Source organism: Puma concolor, chromosome D4, assembly GCF_028749965.1.
Source record: "Puma concolor isolate L17-30 chromosome D4, mPumCon1.1.hap2, whole genome shotgun sequence".
NCBI classification, from domain to species: Eukaryota; Metazoa; Chordata; class Mammalia; order Carnivora; family Felidae; genus Puma; species Puma concolor.
Window position 1 is genome coordinate 8,535,884 of NC_141679.1, and position 24,840 is coordinate 8,560,723.

Here is a 24,840-nt window from a genome sequence, read left to right on the forward strand (position 1 = left end):
TTACCCACAATCCCACAGTGAAAGAGAGAAAGAGAGAGAGAACCATTGGCTCAGTTGTGATCGCGTGACGTTCGGCATCACGGACAACTCGTATTGCAAGACATGGCTCGTTTATCAAGTTAAAATTCATTAGAAATGTCTGCTCATCTTGCGGAACATTTGCAGAACAAGTTACTCGCACTCCAAGGTTTTACTGTATATGCAGTGTCCTGTGGTAAGCTCTTCTGGAGAGCCATGTACCAGGCAGCCTAGACTGGGGACATCAGAGAACGTGTCCCAGAGATGTGGTATCTGTGCTTGGTCGTCACTTCCCCAGGGGGAGAAATGAGAAGGATTTCACCCAGCAGAAAAGTATTGTTTCAGTGGCACGTCCAGGGTGTTCTGAGTGGCTCTTCCCAAAGTGGCGACCCAGGGAGTCAGGCTGTTTTCACCTCCAGCAGGTGGTTTCCAGCGTGACTCCATAAGGAGCAGAGGGTGTGGGGAAGGAAGGCAAGGTACACCTTCAGCCATCTCCCCACAGAAGGGACGCTCGTCACTTCCCCTCACACTCCATTGGGCTAAGTGGTCCCGTGGCCCTATGGAGATACAGGGGAGCAGAGATTGTCGTCCACACTCTGAGAGAGCGTGAACGTCTGGCAGGCTCTCGGCTCCCTCCGCCACAGGGGATCACACATGAGGGAGCCTAGAATCAGGGAAAGGCCTGCAGTTGGCAAGCCTGGGGGGGGTGGGGGGAGGAAGAAAGAAGAGAATTACAGAAAAAGAGACCAGGAAAGCCAGTCATTGCCGGATGGCTGAGGCCCAAGGACAGCACATCGAGGAGATGGGGACTTTCCGCTTAGCTGCGTGGCACCATTGGGGGTGTCTGATATGCCCAGATTTTCATCTCTTCACAGCGCACCCCTTTTTTCTCATCTTTTACTACACAGAGAGAAGGCCGCGATGGTGGGGAGGGTTGAGCATTGCCCAACTCTGCCGCTTACCGGCCACGTTACCTTGAGCTGGAAGCAGTCTGTCCACGCCTCGTTTCCTCATCAATAAAATGGGGACAATCTATGAACTCCCCTTTCCAGGGAGACATCGCAATCAAATAGATAGTGTCAGGAGAACATCCTTGGGAAACTGGATGGCTTTGGAGATACAAGGGGATTTTATTGCCTCTGCCCAACGTGGGGGGATTTTTTTTTTCCCTAGGGCAAGAAAGTATAACTTAATATCTGGCAAGGTCCTCACACGTGCCCAGTCCTGTGGTGGCCTACCAGTGCTAGAATGAAAACTGGGACCAATGTAATCTTCTGTGAGGGCAAGAAAATATGATTGGAGGTAGCTTCAAGGCTTCCTGAAGTGCCATGTAGGAAAGCGTATAACAGAGTTATCTGTGTTAGTGGCCTTTCTCCTCCTGGATTTGGAAACCCCAGCTGGAAAGGGTAGTATATTTCCATTAGAGCCTAAATATTTGCTTTGACCTTTCGTTTTTTCACCAGAGGATTTATTCTAAGCCCTCCAGAGCTTTGTTTCCAACATTGCAAGGCTTACGTAGACAAGGCAAAATGTTCCTTCCTCTCCCCACCCTCTCCCATCAGCTCCAGACTGAAAATTCCCTTATTAACTTTTTACATATATACACAAGTGGGAAGCAGATGGCATTATCTGGATAATGCTAAGAAAAGATCAGATTCTTTTCCAAGGCCTATGCACTGTTTTGAAATAACCAAATGAATAAGGTTATTTGGGCCTGAAAAGAGGTATTGAAATAAGGTACCTGGGAAATTGCCTTCATTTGGGATTTTTCATCAGATAGGGTCTGGGTCTATTAAAGCGTACCAAATGGACTGATCTGGGCAAAGTTTGAACCACATCCATCAGGCTCCCTCCCATCTCTGACCTTTTTCTCTTTTCTTTCCATTACCTTTCACCTTCCTCTCTTTTGCGGCAAACATTTCTTTGGTTTTTAATCTGCAGGGTCAAGAGAGCTGAAAAACGCTGTTCCAAGATGTGCTTCACAGCTCCCTAACAAAAGAGACAAAGAGCACCACTCACAGGTTTTCAGGGCACCTGTCACCAGAGCAAACAGGTGCAATTCTCATTGTGTCTTAATTTTGCATCCATGTTTTGGACTGGGTGTAGACTCTGAAGTTTTATATTTTTATTGAATAAGGCTCCGGAAAGATTCTTCTGGATCTGGCATATCTATTTGGGGGGGGGGGGGGTGGTGGTGCTGTGAATTGTACTCCCCACCCTAATGGCTGCATTCGCTAAAGAGTGGTCACAGGTGTTCTTGCAAAGGAGCAGGGCCATGTGAAGATGATGTATTTCCTAGGGAGGACGAGGGGAGGGGAATGTTGGTATTTCTAAAAGTGTAGACAGCCTGACAGCAAATTCCAGAGCCTGGGTGACATTTTAAATTGGTAATGCTCCTAATTACCCAAACCCTAGGAAACCATATGGAATACAGCCACAGTTCTAGAATTAATATAAGCGAGCACTGTGAACCCGTTACTAACAGCATGCTCTCTTAGAATAATGGCACAGTATCTGTGTCAGCACAGTGTGATACTGCGGTTAAAACACACACAGACACGCACACACACACCCTCTTGATATTTCCTATTTTGGGGGGAAATTTTCCTGCTATCAAAGAAAAAAAAAAAGAGATCTTTTCTAAATTTCCTACGAAAAGTAATACTTGGTTTCCTTGCCTAACATTGCCTATCGGTGTCGCCGTGTGAAAATGACAGATTTTTGAAGATGGGCGTAAGTAAGCAGGGTACAGTGTTACGGGACATGCGCTTGGAAGGTGGATGTACCCAGAAGCGAGTCTTCACTCCCCTCTCTGCTGCTAGATGAACTTGGGCCTGTTGGTCCGTGTCCAAATTTCAGTGTGGTCATCTCCAAAGTAGTCCTAGTAATGCTGTTTACTCAGACGTTTATTATCAGGATTTAGAGCCAATCAAAACGTCTTGCTCAAAGCCAGTGCTACAAGATGCTGAGTTAAGAGTCACTGATGTGGCAGGAGCAGTCACCTGAAATCCCAGTGATCAGGTTGAAGTTTGGGCCTTGGCTGCAGACATGTTTGGGGAGGAGGCCCAATACATATCACGTACCTCCTGCCTCTCAAATGTTGGGCCCTTGTGCTAGCGAAAGGTGATTGTCTTGATTTAAGTCCAAGGTCTGAACCCAGAGAATAGAAAAAAAAGCTTCTGAGAATTCTATCTGTCCACTGCCTTAATACCCTCCTACCCTCCATTTGTAAACCTCCCCAACTGTGTGTGTGGGGGGGGGGGAGGAGAGGGGGGCCTGCAAAAAAAAAAAAAAAAAAAAAAAGCAAGCACAAACCCGACTTTTGGATTTTTGAAGACTTTATCTTCAGTTATTTCTGAATATATACGTATATGAATATGTAATAAATTTATATATAAAAATTTTACATGTATAAAATAAAACACAGAACGTATAAAAACATAAAATGATCGGTGACACTTTTCGTTTTGTTCCTGCTAACAGATTTGATAGGCGAGCTTATTCATGACGCTTTACTTTTCTTGGCCCTGGACGTCCTAACAGCGATCTGTGTTACAAAGACACCATGGTAGGGGAGCCTGGGTGGCTCAGTCAGTTCAGCGTCTGACTTCAGCTCAGGTCATGGTCTCACAGTCCATGAGTTCGAGCCCCGCGTTGGACTCTGCTGACAGCTCAGAGCCTGGAGCCTGGTTCGGATTCTGTGTCTCCCTCTCTCTCTCTCTGCCCCTCCCCTGCTCATGCTCTGTCTCTCTCTGTCTCAAAAATAAATTAAAAACAAAAAATAGAGACACCATAGTAATAAGAGCAGTGATTTGAAAAACACCAACTACCTGCCAGGTGCTCTGTAGATACTTCATGTTACTTAATCCCTCCAAAAAAACCTTAAAAAGTGGATATTATTATCCCATTAAACATCTGAGAAAATGGAGTCTCACGGAGATTCCTAACTTGACTAAGGTGAGACCATTTGTAAACAGCAAAGCTGGGGCGTTTAGCCTGAAGACACTTGCTCAAAGCCATGGTGGAGCCAACATACCTGTGCATTTTCTCACCCCTCTGTTGTCTTCGCTCTTTCTTCCAGATTGTCCTAGATGTTGGCTGTGGGTCAGGAATACTATCATTTTTTGCCGTGCAGGCTGGAGCTAGGAGAGTGTATGCTGTTGAAGCCAGTTCTGTCGCACAGTATGCGGAGGTAAGTGGTTGTATTTTTACAGCGTCTCCTAACTAGGTCTTCAGTAAACGTCAGGGGACTAAGTGATGGAATCTTCCAGGTGGGTCATTTAGAAACATTTTTTTTTTTTTACCAGTCTGATTATTTTGTTCCTGTTGGCATTTTACTGCTGAGAGAAGCCAGACGTCACTGGAGTAACTGACATGAAAACAAGTTTTTAAAAAATTTCATGACATTGAAAATAGAGCAAAACTTTCTTCTTCCCCATCCACTGGGTGGCAGGTGGGCCAGAGGGGGAGATGAATGTCTTTTTATCTTTAATGACCTACCAAGGTGAGGAGTCAGACTTTCTGGAGCGAGATTTATCTTGTTCTTAAGTGCTGTACTGACCAACTGTACCAGTCACCTTATTTTTTTAAAGTTTTTTTTTTTTAACATTCTAGATCCCTAATTTTTTTTAATGTTTTTGGGAGAGAGAGAGACAGAGCGTGAGAGGGAGAGGGGCAGAGAGAGAGGAGACGAGGAATCCCAAGCTGGTTCCAAGCTGTCAGCACAGAGCCCAACGCGGGGCTCGAACTCACAAACCATGAGATCATGACCTGAGCCGAAGTCAGACGCTTAACCAACTGAGCCACCCAGTCGCCCCTGCACCACTCACTTTAAATTTTAGTTTAGCTTTAAAGGGCTGTTGCTACATGGTTGTATTTGGAGCATAGACAGATGTCTGTGTTTCAAGGAGCTTTTTCAGATTTCAGGCATAGGTTGGAGGATAGATTCTTTGTTTTGAATATGGTATTATCATTGTTAAATATGTACAAATATTAGAGAATAAGTCAAAGGCAAAAGTCAGGTCATAACGGCTTTCAGTAATAGTTGGTTGGATATAATAATAACCTGACTGAGCTGCAGAGATTGGATGGGTGCGTGCGCATGTGTGAATGGGGTAATGTGCTTGTCATTCACACCTGGAGGAGGCCTGAATTTTAATGAGGGTTAGGAGGACAGAGAAGGAAGTTTGCCTGTTCCTTCTAATGAATATCGTGAAATGTTTCCCCAACCCGGGACAACTGGTAACTCGGAGCCGTGGTTGGTTTTGGATCGAGTGAACAAAGAAGAATCAGAGACAGGCCAGTATGGCGTGTGTGGAAGGAAAGATTGCCAGAGGCTGCTGGCTGGAATGTTGTTTTCCTCTGTTTTCCTTTCCAACAAGTCTTGATAAAATATTTTTGGTCATTTCCTTCTTCACCAGTTCTTAAAAGTTGTTTTTGTTGAATATTGGATACGCACAAAAGAATATTTGTAAGATGTGTAAGTATAAAGGATAATGATGCAATGGACGTGCCCTCTACTTCTTTTAAGAAATAGGCCATTAGGGTTTCCATTCAAGGTCCATATGTCTCCTCCTGATTGCTTTTCCTTTCTTCTCTAGGCACAGGTAACCACAGTCTTGAATTTTTGTTTCTCATTCCCTTGTTATGTATAGTTTTACCTTATATATTTCTTTTTTTTAATTTTTTTTAATGTTTTATTTTATTTTTGAGAGAGAGAGCACAAGCTGGAGAGGGGCAGAGAGAGGAGACACAGAATCTGAAGCAGGCTCCAGGCTCCGAGCTGTCAGCACAGAGCCTGACGTGGGGCTCGAACTCACTAGCTGCGAGATTATGACCTGAACTGAAGTTGGGTGTTCAACCGACTGAACTACCCAGGTGCCCCACCCCTATTTCTATCCCTAAAAACAAACCCTGTTTCATAAATAGAATCATAATGTATGCATTCTTGTATCATTTGTTTTTTTCGTCCAACATCGTGTTCCTGATGACCATTCTGTGGATGTACACAACTATTGTTTCTTTATCTTCAGTGCTGGATACTGTTCTATTGTATGAAATGCCTCAAGTTGCTAGTTTACTGTTCGGTTGGCAGACTTTGGATGGCCTCCATTATACAAGTGTTGTTAGGAATATTCTTGCACAACACCCGCCCGCCGCTGCGTCTTTGATAGAGCTTCTCGGTATATACCCAGCAGTAGAATTGTTGGGTCACAGGACATGCATGCCTTCAACTCTGCTCTGCAATGACCAGGTGTTTCCCACAGTGGTTCTTCCACCTTTCCCTCCCTCCAGCAGTAAACGACAGTGCCATTGTTCCACAGCTTCGTCAGCAGTTGATATTGTCAGGCTTTGGAATTTTTGCCCATCTGGTTTTTACGACATGCTATTTGCATTTGTATTTGCATTTTCCACTTATTAATGACTTTGAGCACCTGGGCAGAGCGTTTTGGCCGTTTGCGCTTTCTCTTCTGTGGAATACCTGTTCATGGGCTCTTTTGGACAATTTTTACTTTGAATTATCTTTTTAATTCTAATTCATCTGTAGGAATGCTTTCTGTACTCTCGGTATTAATCCTATTCCATTATATGTGTGAAAAATAGCTTTGTCCACTTGATCTCACCTTTTTCTTTATGATGCTCATAGATTTAAATATGGAATTCTAAATAAAGGAGAAGAGGAGAATAGAAGCTTATGAAGAGAGAACCCTATAGTTAAAGATGCCTCCGCTTAGATTTTCATACATCTTACAGGGTATTCCTAAGGATAAGGAAGTGAGCCTAGAACTTTATCTCAGGTGTTGCTCAATCATTTAATCATATATTCATTCAAGTGCATCCCACAGTTGTGTTTTTGGGGAATATAGGAGTAGCAGTGCCGATTAAGGTTAGTCTTCAGAGAGGTTCTATTCTTGTATTATTTTTTTTTTAATATTTATTTTTGGGAGAGCGCAAGTGGGAGAGGGGCAGACAGAGGGGGACAGAGGATACTAAGTGGGCTCTGTGCTGACAGACTGACAGCAGCGAGCCTGATGTGGGGCTCGAACTCACGAATTGCGAGATCATGACCTAAGCCAAAGTCGGGCGCTCAGCTGACTAAGCCACCCAGGTGCCCCCAGAGAGGGTCTCTTCTGATAACAGAATGATCCTATGGTCTCTCATTTCAGACACCACTCCCCCACCCCCCAAAAAAAGTGGCATAAATAATTCAGAGATTTTCTTTTTCTCATACAGTTTGTTTTCACATATGTTTACATATATTTTATTTTTTTAAGTTTATTTTTTTCATTTTTGAGAAAGCGAGCATGAGCAGGGGAGGGGGAGAGAGAGAGGGAGAGAGAGAGAATCCCAAGCAGATTCCGCAGTGTCAGCATGGAGCCTGAAGCGGGGCTCAAACTCACGAACCGTGAGACCATGACCTGAGCTGAGATCAGGAGTCTGACGCCTAACAGTGCCCCTCACGTATATTTTAACTTGATTTGAGGAATAGTCATGATTTTTAAAACCTTGAGAACCCGATACCCTTGGCTGTAGTATTTTAAGAGAAGAGAGGAAGGAATTATCTAGAGATACTCTTGCATTCCCTATCCATAGTCCCTCTCCAACCCCAGCATAAACCCTCAGTAATCACCAGCACACCATAAGAGGGGCCGTTCTAGAATTGTCTTTGCGATTGGTTTCTCCAAGAGAATCTTCATCCTGATTACACATATAAGCAGAACTGTTGCCTTCTCATGGAGTGGCGCTCCCCTCACAGACACTGTTACCCAGAGTGTGGCTGTTGTGTAATTATGAGGGTATCTAGCAAGGAGCTAATACACAGGAGAAGAAAAGAGAAAGAATTAAAACTTTTTGCACTATTTAAAACTTGGAATAATTTCAAACTTGCAGGTACGTTGTAAAAATAAAAATAGTTCAAAGGCTGCCCAAATTCTCTTTACACTTTACCCCACTTGCTTTATCGTTCAGCCTGGTTTCCGTCTCATCCCTCCCCCAAAGGTATATACATGTGTATGTAAATATTTACATATATGTCGATAGAGATAAAGGAGGAGGACGTACACACACACACACACACACACGTACACACACACATGCACGCACACACACTTTTTACTATGGGTCAGCGATATATATTATGACCCTTTATCCTTAAACATTTCAGTGTGTGTTTCCTAAGAATGAGGCTATTCTCTGAAATAACCAAAGAAGAACTTAATTTAAGGGTGAAAAAGAAGCTGTACAATGACTTGGCCATTGAGTCTTTCGATGTCACTGATCCAAAGGTTTTGGAGAAGCCGCAGCATGAGCGGAGAGATGGTCATCGTGGGTGTTGGGGCTAGGAGAGTCTATGCCGAGCTGCCTTTTTGCTTGCCCATTATTTCCAAAGAGACTTGATTTTTAAAGCTTGAATTCCAAAAACCGTAGTTTTATTTTATCTTTGTTTTTGGCTTCTGTAGAGGATTTTTGTGTTTCTGTAATCTTTCTTTTCTGTATATAGTTGGGGCAGGTTGGGGGCGGGGGTAGCTTTTCAGATGCCAGAGAGGCTGCGCAGAGTCCTTGAAATCCTTGCTGCCAGGTCTCTTTGGCCCCGGAGACGTACCCTGCATGTGGCCCCAAGGACAGGCTAGTCCCAATGCATTCAGGGCCAAAGGTGATTACAACCTTCTCAAAGGGTGGATTTAATGCCAGTCTGGTCCCTTCTGATGAAGGCTGTGGTCCACACCGTGCCTCTGGCTGCTGCTGTGGGTGTCGTGAGATGCCCCCGTGGGCCAGGCCTTTTCACCCTTGTGGAGGGCGACCTGTACCAGCTCTTGATTTCTGCTTCTTACACTGACAATCATCTGTACAATTTGTGGGTGGCATATCGCAAGTGTGAACAGCACACAAAAGATTTTCACTGTAAGCACAGGCTTTTATAGCGGCTCAGCACACAGTGCATGGGGCTCCTTTCGACCTTTTCATTATTTGGTAATTGAACCAGCAGACATTTAATTCTTTCCTCTGGAGTCTTCATTAAATTGCTCGGAAAAGATAAAATTGCAACAAGAAAGAAAAATGAACAAATTTAACTACCATCGCCTGGGCCTGGATTCTTCTTCTCACGCTAGGCTTCTGGGCTTTAAGTAAACAGAATATTTTCAAATTGCGCTGGATTCAATTTCAGTTGCTTTCAGTGGCTCACACGGATTGTGTCCGGGCTGACCCTCAGACGGCAGGATGGTGTGAATGACTCCTTGTCTGGAGGGCATGTACACAGAGTCAGTTTTTGCGGGATAGTCATGAACTTACCCAAGTGCAGCCATGTGCTCTCATCCTGGGCCCCTTCTGACATTTCTGGGTCAGTAATAAGAGATCGTCCTTGTCCAAGAAACAGGGCAGGACTAAAGGTCTCCCTTGGGTTCCCAGCCTGTCCACCTCAAAATGGCAGCTGTGTCTTTCTCTCTTTTTGCTTTCTTATGTACAAAACATAGAGCTGAAGCTCCAGGATCATATAGACCAAATGGCAAAGAAAAAGGCATTAATCAAACGTACACACGTACACAGTCAAGAAAGGGGGTATTCCTTAATTTCAGTTGCACGCAAACACAGGTCATTTCTCTCCATCTAATTCCTTGGGGGACCAGGGGAATACAAGACTATGAGGGTAAGCAATGGTAAATAGATTGATGCGTTATAACCAATTTAATCTTGAAATAGAGCTCTCTGGCACTGAGACTTAACAATATTCATAATCATTGTTGGGCCACTTAATAATTAGACTTTACTGGTACACAGTTCCTCTGTCTGCCTCATTAGGATGACTTTGAAGGAGTCAGACCAGGTACTTCTAGATGATGGAGAGGCAGAAGTAAAGGTGGGTGGAATTGGAGCCATTGAGATACTGCCTTTCTAGACCTGCCCGATTCGTAATCTATGGCTGTTCTGTGCCTCATGGGAGCCACGAGACACATGTGACTGTTTGTATTTAAATATAGGTTAATTTTTGAGAATGAAATACCTTAGTCACACTAGCTGCATTTCAAGTGCTCGACAGTCACAAGTGGCTGATGGCTATTGTATTGGACAGGGCAGGCAGGGAACATGTCCATCATCGCAGAAAGTTCTAGTGGGAAGCACCGATGGAGAGGACACAAGTGACCAGACTTCACTTGGCTGGCATAGGATGGCCAGGCTGGTGTCTGTGTTCACGGCCAGGCATTGGGAGCCTTGGCCGGATTGGACTGGCTTGACGTTAGGGGAGGCGCCCTCCCCAGTCCCTCATGCTGTGGGCATTGTTTATTTTTCTCTGATTTATGTGTGAGATCCGTCACAGAACAGGTTCCCTAGGAAACAGACTGTGGTGCAGAGATCTGCATGGAGGAAGTTTATCACGGAGGGCTCTCAGGAACCTGATGTGTGGAGAAATGAAGGAGGGAGGGTGGTACTATGCGAGGAGGTGTTAAGCTGCATTACGATCGGAATAAAGTGAACGTCCACTTGCACGGGAGTTCCTGAGCTGGGGCTGCCTCTGGGAGTTGAATCACCTTGAGGCAAGGGCTTTCCATCCCACACCTTTTTGGTGTGTACTCCCTTGGGAAGGGCTGTGGCTTTGGGTCAGATGGCTGTGTGGGTGGAGGGAGTTTGGTAAGACAAGACCCAGCTGAGAGTCATCGTTGCCAGTGTTCCAGCAGCTGGGGGAGTGAGTCCCATGGTCCCGAAGCAGAGATCTGTAACATATGCCAGAGCAGGTACTACAAGATCAAGATTCCAGATCCTAACTTGGGACTATAGATAGGAAGCTGGGGGAGGATGGAGATGAAGATGTAATAGCAAAGCCAGGAGGTGATGGAACAAGCGCGATGATACTAAAAGCTTAGACGAGGCCGCAGGGCACTTTGTCACGTGTGCTTTAGGTGCGAGCAAAGACGTCTAGAAATGGACTACACCACCTGACGCGACGCGCCTTCTACTGTCGGAAGCCCTGTGAAGACACAGCATACATCTAGGACACGATCTCTCCCCTCAAGTGGCTTACAATCCAGGTGGATTTCAAACAAGTGAAATTCTTGACACAAGACAGCGAGAACGTGTGAACGGCAGGGATGAGAAGCTCCTGGGCCAGGAACGGCTCCCGTCGGCCGGGCGGGTCAGGGAGGCTGGTGGAGGAGAGATGGGATTTGAAGCGAATCCTAAAGGGCGAAAGACATGAAATGCCGTCTTTTCGAGCTTCGCCTCTTACTGCAGACAAGGAGATTTCTGAAGGCCCTTTGGTTCTTAGGCGATTCCTTATCTTACGTGTGTTGGTAATCTCTTCACAAAATACTTTGAAGGCCAATTCTTGAACACTTGAAAGAGCATATACTTTGAAGTTTTCTGAGTTTATCCTGATTTCAACTCTTTGAGCTAGCTTTTTTCTCCAGTATTTTTAGTGTCTCCTACAGCTTACTTCTACTTCCTTCTCATTCTCCACAGACAAAATGCCTGAGTCATGAAGTTCCATCCAGCCCATCAACACTTTTTATTTTTGCACTGACAATGAAATTAAAAGGTGGCAGCAAGGAATCTGTTAAGGAAACGATAATAAGCATTTTTGCGTAGCCGAACTTTTAGAATTTAGGATGCATTTCTACATCTACAAGCATGTAGTTCTTCCAGAAGAATCCGTGAAGGGCTTGGGGCAGGTAATATCATCCCCTTATCATAGATAATGCAGTGCCTTGGACATGGTAGGTCTTCACCTGATCTTAGCCAAAAGGCCGAGAAGTGATGGCCGTGGTAGGTCTTAAAGATAGGACACAGCCTGTGAACATCCAGAGGCTCATGGTTCCCTCGGAGATGAAGAGGTTAATGTGTTGGCTAGAAGCTGGACCACCTACCCTTCAGATAGTTCTTCCAAGATACAGGAGAAAACCCATCTTTTTCCCGTAAGGAACTGATTGTGAAGCACTTAAACGGGCAGACGGGTCTGCCATGTAGGAGGGAAACCTTCCTCCATTGGCCGTATCAGCTAGGAACACACTTGGGACAAGAGCAGCATAAAGAAATCCATGGGGAACGCCACCTCATTTGCCACAAAACCCTACCCAGGAAATAAGAACAATTCTTACAGCTGGATTGGTGATCAAGGCAAGGCCACGTGGGAGAAAGTATCTTTGCCTCTTTGTCTCAGCCCTCAGTTCCTTATAACGTAGGCTCTAAACACCTTTGCTGGCATTAGAATTGATGATTCTGGAATCACCCAGGGTGGGGTTGTATCCTTGATCCACAGCCTAATGGCCGTGTGACCTCGGCAGGTATTAGTTTCTTCTTGCTGCTGTAATGAATTAACACAAGCTTAATGGCTTAAAACAACACATATGCACTGCCTTGCAGTTCTGAGCATCAGAAATACAAAGTGGATCTTGTGGGGCTAAAATCAAGGTGTCATAGAACCGTGTTCTTTCTGGAGGCTCTAGCAGAGAATCCATCCTTTGCCTTTTCCAGCCTTTGGAGGCTGCCCACATTCCTTGCCTAGAGGCTGCATCATTCTGACTTTGTTGTTGTTGTTGTTGTTTGTTTGTTTGTTTTGGGAGTTTTTGTTTTAAACGTTTATTTATTTTGAGAGAGGGAGAGTACACATGCATTCATGTGAGCAGGGGACGGACAGGGACAGACGGAGAGGCAGAATCCCAAGCAGGCTCCATGCTGTCAGCACACAGCCCGAGGCAGGGCTCGATCTAACGAATTGTGAGATGGTGACCTGAGTGGAAATCAAGAGTCCGATGCTTATCTGGCTGAGCCCCCCAGGCTCTCTCTGAACTTTGCTCTTCACTATCATCTTCTTCTCTCCCTCCTACCTCCCTCATGAAAAGATCTTTGTGTTTATATGGGGCCCACTAAGACAATCCACTATGCTCTCCCCATCTTAAGATCCTTAATTTCATCACATCTGCGAGGTCCCTTGGCCATGTAAGGTAACACACTCAAAAATTTTTGGGGAGCAGGATATATACTTTTGTGTGTGTGGGGTGTTATTCTGCCTACTATAATAAGTTAGTTTACCTTTCTCTACCTCATTTTCTTCACCTATAAAATTTTAAATAATAATAGTCCCTTGTGAAGATACAAAAATCACATGAGAAAATCTATATAGAAATTAGCGCAATGCCTGACATTCTCTTGCTATTGTTATCCTTGTCACTATTCCTTGTGGCTATTAACGTTGCTGTTATGGGGCCTCATTTCACCCCTGTCTCCGTACAAGTCAACCCAACAGAGATCATGGAAGGGTGATCCCCAGGCAACAATGGGAGGCATGGGGCAGAGCACGTTTTCTAAGAGTGTGCGTTTAAATTGCATTTTGCAATTTCCTTTAGCACCCCTTTTTAAAACCCAAACAGTTGCAAGAGGCAGAGGCTCTGTACTTATGCCCTGCCCTTCTCAGCAATTCTGCAGACTGGCCAGAGCCGTGTGTTAAGCCGCTCTGTAACATCCGGGTCTCGGGAGAAATTCAGAGCTGTTTCTAAATCCTTTCCCGGGTAGAAACTGTGCTTGCTGACCCAAATCTCCTAGATTGTCAGATGGCCTCAGGTTTGGTGACTGTTGAGAAGAAACAAACCACTTGGGCATCTCTCAGATGAAGGTAGGTCAGCATGTCCTGCAGGACTTCTGTAACACAGGTTGCTGGGCCCCACCCCCACAGGTTCCCATTTGGTAGGTACAGGGATGTGGACCAAGAACTCACATTTCTTATAAGTTCTGCTGTTGCTGATGCTTGGTCAGGGGACCACACTTTGAGAATTACTGGGATTGTATGACATCAGAGACGAAACAGCCCCTAGAAAGGGTTTCCCACAGTGTCTGAGTTGGGCAAGTAAGGGAGCTGGATGGGAACAGTGGGAGGAGCCTTCCTGCCCCAAGCTCCCTACAGTGACAGGGGCACCCCCTTCTTTTCGCGATGGATAGATTTTATCACATCCAATTTAGTAAATAGCCAGAAAGGCCGGAAGCCAGAATGTATTGAGCACATCACTGAGACATGGTTAAAAGCAACAGAATTGACTTGTCATTTTTTTTTTTTTTTTGACTTTTGGAAAGTTTGCTTTTATCTTTAACCTCAATTTCTTCTCTTTCCCAGTTGTATTGAGAAATGATTAACAGATGTCACTAAGTTTCAGGTACTCAGCACAATAGTTTGACTTAGGTATTTTGTGAAATGATTACCACAATAGGTTTAGTTAACATCTGTCATCTCATACAGATAAAATAGAAGGAAGAGAAGAAATTTTTCCTTGCCATGGAAACTCTTAGGATCTGCTTTCTTAACAACTTTCTCAGACATCATACAACGGTGTTAGTTACAGTCAGTACGTTATATATTGTATCTGCAATACTCACTTCAAAAGTAAAAGATTGTACCCTTGAACCATTTACCTCCGTTCCCCACCCCCACCTCTGGTAACCACAAATCTGATCTCTTTTTCTATGAGTTTGGTGGAATTTGGGGGTTTTGTTGTATCATGTTTGTTTTTTTAAGACTACATGTAAGTAAGATCATACATACAGTATTTGTTTTTCTCTAACTTATTTCACCTAGCATAATCTCTTCGAGGAACATTCATCTTGTCGTAAATGGTAGGGATTCCCTCATTCTTCAGGGTTGAATAATAATCCATTGTGTACATATACCACAACTCCTTTATCCATTCATCCATTGATGGACACTTAGATTGTTTCCATGCCTTGGCTATTAGAAATAATGCTGCTATGAACATGGGAATACAGATATCTTTTCAAGCTAGCGTTTTCATTCCCTTTATACCCCCTCTCTTTGTTGTTGTTGTTTGAGGTATAATTGATAGTTTAAAATTGCACACAACTAATATGTACATCTTGAAAAGTATATACACACATCCATGATACCAGTTGATAGGGAACAATCTGTTATAAGATGGCCGACAGGACTGAAAGGGAAATTCCAGTCCCTGACCAAAGCCTCTCCTTCCCGGTTCTTCTTCCTACCCCACTTGCCGGGCGCACACATGGCAAATTACTCCTAATGCAGAATGCAGAAGTAACAAACTATAAATTGTTCCCTCTGCTTATGCTTGGGGCTCAGACCTCTGGAGAGTGATCTCCTCTGAGCCCGCCGGTGTAAAATAAACTTCCTGCCTTCCAAGATCTCCAAGTGCCGCTTGGTTCTTCTGCTGGGTGATCCAGACCAGGTTCCATAACAGCCTCACTATAGCCGCCAAGGTACTAAACATGTCCTACACCTCCAAAAATGTCCCTGTGTTATGTTTTTGTTTGTGTGTCTGTGTTTTTTTGTTTTATATGAACACTTAACGTGAGATCTACTCTCTTAATAGCTTTTAAAGTACAGAATACCACATTGTTAATTACAGGTGCCATCTTGTACAGAAGATCTCTAGAACGTACTCATTTTGCATAACACAAACTTTATTATTTTTTTTAAGTTTCTTAAGTAATCTCCACATACAGTGTGGGGCTCAAACCCACAATCGCAAGATTAAGAGTCACTCGCTCTTCTGACTCAGCCAGCCAGGCGCTCCACATAACACAAACTTTATATCCAATAAAGAATTTCATTTCCCCCTTTCCTAGCCTTTGGCAACCACAGTTCCCTTCTCTCCTTCCGTGAATTGGGCATTTTAGGTACTTCATGTAAATGGAATCACGTTATTTGTCTTTCTATGATTGACTTACTCCATTTAGCATAATGCCCTCAAGATTCATCTCTGTTGTTGCAAATCACAAGAATTCCTTCTTTTTAAAGGCTGGATCATATTCCATTGTGGGCGTGTCTACCATAGCTCCTTCATTCATCTGTTGATGGGCATTTGGATTATTTCTATGGCTTGGCTTTTGTGAATAATGCTGCAGTGAGGGTTGCAAATATCTCAAGAGGCTGATTTAACTTCTTTTGGGTATATACTCAGAAGTCAGGTTGACGGATCACAAGGTAACTCTATTTTTATTGTTTTGTGGGAACTCCACACCGTTTTCCAGAGGGGCTGCACCACTCTGTAGTCCCACCAACAGTGCAATTTCTCCCTGTCCTCACCAACACTTACCTTTTTGCTGTGTTTTGGAAATAGCCCTGCTAACAGGTGTGAGGTGATATCTCATTGTGGGTTTGATCTGCATTTCCCTGATGGTTGGGAGAACAACATCCCTTTTATCTGTTTTGCTTATTGGGCTTCTAGATCAACGTTTATTTGAATGACGGTCTGGAGGCAAAAAAAACCAAAAACACTTTGGAATTGATGTCCAGTTTCCTCAATTTACAGATTTACAGAGGAGGGGCTGGAGAAGGTAAGAGGCTCACCCAAATCCGTAGCTGTCTGTCCTCTGTGGTGGAAAGGTGTCCTCATTTCAACACGGCACTGTCAGTCATCTCGATCTTTAAACCATAATTCAATAAATCAAACAACTCTTTGGCTCACTTTGCAGCATCTGAAATATTCTTTCCTCAAGCCTCAGTCTTAATTCATGGCCACTCAGCTCATTGTTCCTCCCTTGACCCCCTAGCAGCCCCCAGTGTGCGCGACTGTCTGTTGTTGGCCAGTTTGAGGGAAGCAGCAGAAAAAACGCCTGTGGACCTAGAGCATTTTCCTGCAAGGCACCCACACATTTTAGGGGGAGTTGCGATTAGGGCACACGTTTTCTTGGCAGGCAGAGCAGGGAAGGTAAGACAGACTGTAATTTAAATTTGGCCAAATAAGTAAGGCATCCCTTTGAGCTCTCCCGGGGAATGAAACTGAAAAGCATCAGATGGTTGATTACTTATCATCGCTAAAAAGGTTTTGATGTCTTAGAGCTCCCTTCAGCCCTAATGGTGAACCCTTTCACACTCACACCCTCCCCATGGCAACACCTCCCCCCTCCCCCCTCCCAACCCCGCCCTAACTGTACTTTTCCCAGCCAGCTCCCGGTAGCTGGAGAATTTCACCCTGTGCCAGGTGCCACAAGAGAAACACACACACACACACACACACACACACACACACACACACACACACGATCAATGTTGGCTGTGTGACGCTCTTGGAAGCCAGACCAGCATCTGAAGAGCAAAATATTCAGTCAAATCAACAGGTTGGTTTTCCCCGCACAATGCTAAGTAATCACCGTGACTCCTTATGTTCCACAGAATTGATGAATCCTCATTCGCTCCGGGCTGATGGTTTGGCCGTCATGCAGCCTCAGATTGGTGTCCAGCCTTGCTCTTTTCATCCGCATCTGCCGTAGCTTAGGAAATGATAACTGGTTTTGCCACCTGGGTAACTTTTTAATGATCTGAAAGACCACAAGGAGCCAGCATTTCTTTTGTGCAGTTCCTCATTCAACAACCTAATAGCTATCTGAAAAGAGCTTTCTTGAAAAGAAGAAAAGTCTGTTCCTCTTGGGCAGAGGCAATGGTACCTCACGATTCTCTGATTAAACTATCACACTGAGCGTATTACGGGACATCCGACTTGCTTGAGACGGACTTACCGCTGAGGTTTCTTGGTATTTGCACTGATGCTTTTCCGCCAGCCAGCCGTGAAATGACAGATGAGTGTCCTTAAACTTGCGTGTGAATGGTAAGTCAAGTGCCCAAGAAGCTGCTGGCCCAGCCGCCCCCTGGAGCCACCCTGGAGGGGGAAATATGTTTTTCCTTAGGGTTACCTTCTGTGCCCATGAACTTGAATCAGGAGTGAAACCGAGGTCGGCACCACAGCGGGGTGCGATACTGGAAAGAAAGTGCGCTCCACGGTCTGCCCTCTGGCTCCAGTGGACAAGTAGCCTTTGCTGGCAGGTCCCAAACTTAGAACTGGAAGCAGGAAAATGGTTTTCTCTCCTCCCTAACCTCTTTTCAGGATATAACATTGGAAACCTCAAAACCTCTGTAAGGTTGTCTTTAAAAAAGCAACTAACTGCTTAGGTTTGGAGTGACCAGCGCTCCAGGCAGGAACCTGGTCATTACTGCGTGTAATGTGTCTGCAGCATCCCGTTTGTGTCTTGTGATTGGTATACTTTTTCAGCTATCCTGTAATATATGCAGATTGATTTGTTTTGAAAACTATGGATGTGCTACTGTGCTAACATACCATGTATGTTATAAATGACTCCAAAGTTAAAATGATGAGATACCCACTAAACATGTACCAATGGCCAAAATTTAGAAGACTGACGATAAAGGAGCTGAGTGGCTCCCTCAGATGCGTGTCCCAACTCTCGGTTTCAGCTCAGGTCACGATCTCAGTTTGTGAGTTCGAGCCCCGCCTTGGGCCCTACGCTGACAGCGCAGAGCCTGCTTGGGATTCTCTCTCTCCCTGACTCTCTGCCCCTCCCTCACTCTCCGTGTCTATCAAAACACATAAATAAACTTAAAAATTTTACAAGACTGGGGCGCCTGGGTGGCTCAGTCGGTTAAGCATCCGACCTGAGCTCAGGTCGTGATCTTGCGATCCGTGAGTTCGAGCACCGTGCAGGGCTCTGTGCTGACAGCTCAGAGCCTGGAGCCTGCTTCAGATTCTGTCTGTCTCTCTCTCTGCCCTTTCCCCACTCACACGCTGCCTCTCTCTCTCTCTCTCTGAAAAATGAACATTTAAAAATTTTTTTTTAATTTTTAAAGACTGACAATAAACCAGTGGGACCCACATTCACCTTGTGTGAGAATGTAACATGGGACAGGGACTTTCACAAACCATCAGGTGAATTCTCTTTAGGGTAAACATGCACTGTCCCTAGCATCCAGCTGTTTTATCCCTTGGCATTTACCTAGGAGAAATGAAAATATATGTTTGCACAAAGATTTGTACACAAATGTCCATCAATAGATAAAAAGACAAACCAATTGGTGGTATATTCAAACAATGGAATACTATTAAGCAACGTAAACGAATAAGCTACTTTTCTGTATAACAGTATGGACAAATCTCAAAAATATTATGCCAAGAAGCCAGATACAAGAAAGCATATTCACCTATTTATGTGAAAGTCTAGAAAAGGTAAAGCTAATCAGTGACAGCAGATCAGTGGTAAGTGGGCGAAGCAGGGTCAGGATTGACTGCAAGGAAGCGGGAAGGCAATTTGGCGGTGATGGGTATTTTCCGTATCTTGATGGCGGTGGTATTTACATGGGTATACATATTTATTAAAACACGTTAAACTGCACACTTAAGATGAGTGTGTTATATATGAATTATTCAACAAATATTCAGTAAACATACTGTTTAAAACCAAAGGTAAACTTCTATTCACTTTAGTACTAGAAATCTTAGCCCATGCAATCATATGTATAAGAACCAGAAATAAAATTATTGAAAAGGAGGAAAGATAAAAATCCGCATGGCTTTTAAACGCATAATATTTCGCCCTTGGCACACAAGAACCTATAGAGTTACTATGATTTAAAATATTGATATCAAGGCACCTGGGTAGTTCCGTCAGTTAAGTATCTGATTTTTGATTGTGGCTTAGATCATGATCTCATGGTTCCTGCTATGAAACTCCTCCTGGCACAGAGCCTGCTTGGGATTCTCTCTGTCACCCTCTCTCTGCTCCTGCCCCGTGTGTGCACTCTCTCCGTCTCTCAAAATAAACTTGGAAAAAACTATGTAATATTTGCTAATAACGTGATTTAAAGGTCTGGTTCTTTGTTAAACTTATCTTGATGCTTTTTGTGAAGGCTGTGGGGTAGAAAACATACAAAAATGTGTAAATTCAAATGGAAGGAAGGCAAAATGGATTGAGCAAAGTAAATCACAAGGATTCATTTTCAGCCCGTCTACCATTATGCAATGTATTTGAAATTCAATTAATGCATTTCTCTTTTCTCTGATGTCAATCAGAGACAGCAGAGAGCCTGATGCGGGGCTCAAACTCACAAACTGTGAGATCGTGACCTGAGCGAAGCTGGACTCTTAACCAGCTGAGCCACCCAGGTGTCCCCCCAAGTCTTTAAAATTTTCCAGCCACAGGACTTTTTATCATTTTCAGAAACAAAACCGCGTAACAATGAAATATTCCCAAACAACCATTTTCAAAATGTTCTTTCCATAGCACGAGTTTCTTTTCAAAAATAGCTCCTCCTCCATTTATTACTCAAAGTCATCTTTATTTCAGAAGGGCGACTTACATTTTATTTTTTCAAAAATGTCTGCTAGTAGAATAATTCTGACCACTACTTGTCATCACGGAAAATTTCAGCAAATGACAACTCTTGTCTTTAACAAGAAAACTCCATGCCTTGTCTATAAGTAGAGCGACTCTTCTCTGTACTTTGCTATGAAATACCCGGGGTAGGCTTATTGCTGGAAAGATTTTCAGGGAAAGCCCCATGTTCTCACAAAGTACTATAAACAGTCTGCTATCTCATAAAGGTCTTTTTCTAAATATATATGAAATCCCGTAGCCCCATGTGGACTTCTTCCTACAAAGATTTGTCTCTAAGAACTTGCTGATGTGTGATGCCTATTAGTGGATATTAATATTCGCTGTTCTTATTATTATTAGTGTTTACATCAGTCATCCTGGTACTACCTACGGTTTGAGACCATGTTTTGTTTTGTTTTGTTTTGTTATTTGATTGTATGGTTTTGATTTTTGAGAAATGCTCCAGAAAGAAAAACAATCATAAACACACACACACACACACACACACACACACACACACACACACACACACACAAAGAGAGAGGCTCTGGAAAATGGGGAGAGGTTAGGTTTGCTAGAACCAACCTGGCATGGTATCCATAAGAACTGTAGAAATGGGCGTCCAACAAAATTGATATTTGGGCTGCTGTAGCACTTAATTAATAGAAGTCTGTCTATATACATCTACATATAGATATAGAGAGAGATATAGATCAGTCAGGCTAGTGAAGGGTTTTGAACGAGGCTCTGCTAAACTAACAGAAGACTAACTTGTCAGGGTAACAGCAACAGAAGGTTTATTTTTTTGCTCATGTACATGTTCATGGTTATGGCTTTTTTTATTGACTGAAGCAAGTGACATGACCAAGGCTAATGTGAATGGGGCAAAAACGTATGATTTTACCGAGGAGAAGGGAAGAAAATTTTCATGGACAATGTGAAAACAGCTTGGTTTCTTCATCTTCAAAAATCAGTCTGATTTTGGAAAACCTATTGCTTGGGTCACAGAAGGATAACTCACATTGGCTTAAGAGAAGAGAGAATTTATTTATTGGCTCATATCATCAGGCAGTCCAGAGGGCTTCTGAGTAATACCATCCGGCCTCCAGAGAATAGCTAGTGACCCAGATAAGTTTCATCCTCTCTCTCTCTCCCTCTCTCTGTCTCTTCCACCCACTCCTTCCCCACTAGAGCTCTGCTTCTTTCTATGTGGGATTCATTCTCCTACTATACACAGTCCATCTTCTTGTGGACAGGAAAGACCACTGGCACACAGGGGGCCCCTGAATAACACCGTTTCAGGCCCATGACTCAGGAAACAAGTAATCTTCTCCAGGTCTACACTGAAAAAACATCTTAGTGAAGTATTTTGATCAGTCTAGCCACCTGTTCTTCTGACCCTCATTCCCAGAGGGATGGAGTTCTGTGATCGCCTGGACCCGGTTCATATGCCAACTTCTGTGGCTGGGGCAGAGGAGGAGGCTAGCTGCACCTGGCAACCTTACAGCATCACACCATCAGAAGAGGGGAGTAAGAATTTCCCAGACAGACCTGGTCCTGCGCAGGTGAAATCAACCGAGGGCCCGCGCACATACCCGCCTTGCTCTCTCTAAAGAAGATAAAGCTTGTGCAAGTCTTTTGTAAACTGTAAAGCATTGTCCAAATGCTAATTGCTATTATTATTCCTTTTGAGTTAAGTTTAAAAAAAAAAGCCCCATTATTTACTGGGGTAAATTAATGCCCGTGGCTGGCCAGCGTCGTTCCACCCACTTACTTAGGTAAAGGTAGAGTTGCTGTAAACAGGCAGGGGGTTCCCAGCGGATTGAGTACATTGGTGACAACCCGTTTCGTATTAAACCCAGAAGTGACGCTTGTTACTTCGGAATGAGGGTGTACCTGCAAGACAACTGTTCGGTGACAATGTTGAAGAGTTCTGCAGTGTGCATTTTCTGAGTGCTCCTGGTCCCTGGCGTGGTGCTCGGGAATATTCTGGAAGAACAAGACACAACCCCTCTCTTGGAGTCACATTTCACCCCAGCCACATCCCGATAGCTCTGAATATGCAGATTGTGTCGAGGAAGGATCAGGACAAATGGACTGAATTTTTCACTTTTCCTCCTGATGCCTTGACAGCCTGTTTCTCATGCTTACTGGATGATGCTTAATTTAATTCATGTGCTCCAGGCAGCACGCTCTGTGTTGCAGCTGGTGCACAGTTCGTTTGAAAGGGCTTTCTCGGCACGGCCAAAGGCAGGAAGCACACTGCCGTGATACCTTGATGAATGGGTCCCTTGGGAAAGAGGCGCCTTTATAATGAAGTCACAAAAGAAATCTTCATAAATCCTTGGAAGCCCAGCAGCGCGTATGTGTGAGTGCAACCAGCATACTTCCTCAACAACCCTGTTGAAGGTAAAGAAGGCCAATACTAAGCAGAATTTAAAAAAAAAAATCTGCTGTGTCCCCCGCCCCAGGCACCATTCTTATAGTCCTCTCCACACACACACACACACACACACACACACACACACACACACACACTGCATCCATGTCTGTTGTGAACACTGTTCCTGCCTCCAGGACCCAGGGCCCTCTGCTTTTCCAATCAAAACCGGGAAGAAGAAATAATTGTCACTGTCCCATGTTGACAGATCCCTCAGGTTACTCTCAGGCTAATGAATTTCACCCTCTAGAGCAGCGTTGCATGTTGGGCCTTGAACTGTAACTTGGGTAGATGACAGCTTCTGAGGAGAGGAGTGTGGGTGTCTGAAATCACACTTAACCTGATAGAGTCTCTGTAGGGGACTCACTAGGGGGCCCGTCGCTTTGTGAGCCTCCTACTTTCCAGATCCTTCCTTGGCTGGGGCCTTTATCCCAGCTGGCATCCATCTTGACTCCATTCCAGGAAGCAGAGCCACTTTGGAGGTAGTGAGGATTCACGGACTAATGTCCTTCTTTCCTTTCCCTTGACCCCCCCGTGTAGAAGTTGGCTAGGGCTATTGTAACCAAGTAGCACAGACTGGGTAGTTTACACAGCAGGAATTTATTTTTTCACAGTGCTGGAAGCTTGGCGTCCAAGATTAAGGTGGCCACAAGGTTGGCTTCTTCTAAGGTCTCTCTCCTTAGCTTGTAGATGGCTTTCTTTTCTTTCTGTCTTAACATGGTCTTTTTTCTGGGTGTGCCTTCATCCTCTTCTTTTCTTTAAGGACTTATTGGACTTGTCATATTGGACTAAGCTCACTCTGATGACTTCATTGTACTTTACCTCTTTAAAGACTACATCTCCAAATATAGCACATTCTGAGGTACTGGGGAGAAGGACTATAACATATGAATGTGGGGCAGACACAATTAGCCCATAACAACTCATCTTCCTCCCCTTATTCTGACTCCTGGCCTGGCCTCTTCTCCTCTCTTTAACTGCTGAATCCAGGGCAGGTTCGGCCGACCCAAGTCCCCAGTGGCCAGATGTGTGGAGCCGGAGAGAAGAACTAAATGGTTTCCCCCAAAAAAGCTAAGAGTCAAAACCAAGAAGCCCTTGAAAAGGGGTAAGAAGATCGGCAGGCTTGAGGTGGTCATCAGAAGCTGGGGTTTAGATCTGAGGACTCAGGCAGCCAGCGAGGACACAAAGGAGGAATGGTAAATCAAAATGGCGGCAAGACGGCACTCTGGGTCAACACCAGAGTTAACGCAGCCTAGCCCAAGGCTGCTTTCTACAAGTCTCTGGCACAGGGATCTGACATAGATTAGGCATTCACCCACCCTTACATGATTTATTCAAAATCCAGGCTTTCTCTTCCTTGCTTTGCCGTTTCTAGTTCATGATTCTGTGACATTATACACATTGCTCTCTCTGCTCGAAATCCCCTTCCGCCCCAGTGTTGACCTGGCAGCTCCCCCATGACCTTGTAGATTTTCCTAACCTGCCACCTCTGATGTAAAGCCTCCCCAACTCAGTACATCTTTAGCTCTTCGGAGATCCAACTAGGTTATCAAGTCTCACGAGAATAGAGACATACCTGTGCACTTTTTGAGTCCCCACAGATGTAAGATATCAGCAAATGCCTATCCAGTAAATGTTTTGAATTAGGCCGGTCAAAATCTGTCTTTGAACTCACCTGGTTTATATGTCCCTTCATGCGTCTCTCATTCTTCCTTATACGTAGGGAAGCATATGTTTAGCTCAGTGCCTTAAGTAGTGTAGGCACAAATGGTTAAAAATGTAGACTTTGCTGCCAGACTGCTTGGGTTGAGCTCTGACCCCAGTGGGTTTTTTTGTTTTGTTTTGTTTTGTTTGGTGACTGTACTAGTTTGCTAAACCAGCCGTAACCAAGTACCCTAAACTGGGTGAACTTGAACACAGTTCATCGCCTCCTAGTTCTGGAGACTTAGAAGCTGGAGATCGAGGTGTGGCCGGGTTCATCCCTTCCAGGAACTGTGGCGGAGATTCTATGACGTCCTCTCTGCAAGTGTCTGCTGCTTTGCCGGTATCCCTTGGCTTCTGCGACATCACCCCGACCTCTACTTTCATTTTCACATGGGCATGCGCGTGCGCGTGCACGCGTGTGCAAGCTTCCTCCTCTTGGGGAGAAAAGAAAGCCTGTCGCACCGGATTCGGGGCCCACTCTACTCCAGTATGACTCCAGCCTCTGTCGAACTCAACACTCTGATGAAGTGACGACATCTGCAATGACTCCATTT

The 24,840-nt window shown here is 44.4% G+C and overlaps 1 protein-coding gene across 3 annotated transcripts in view; it reads left to right on the forward strand.

Moving 5' to 3' along the window:
* Positions 1-24,840, forward strand: part of LOC112868550 (histone-arginine methyltransferase CARM1-like) — a 245,120-nt gene that overhangs the window by 159,968 nt on the left and 60,312 nt on the right. For all 3 annotated transcript variants that reach the window (XM_086684927.1, XM_086684928.1, XM_086684929.1), the window contains exon 5: positions 4,100-4,210. In XM_086684927.1, coding sequence (XP_086541053.1) covers positions 4,100-4,210 — 111 coding nt within the window. The remainder of the gene's footprint in view (positions 1-4,099; positions 4,211-24,840) is intronic.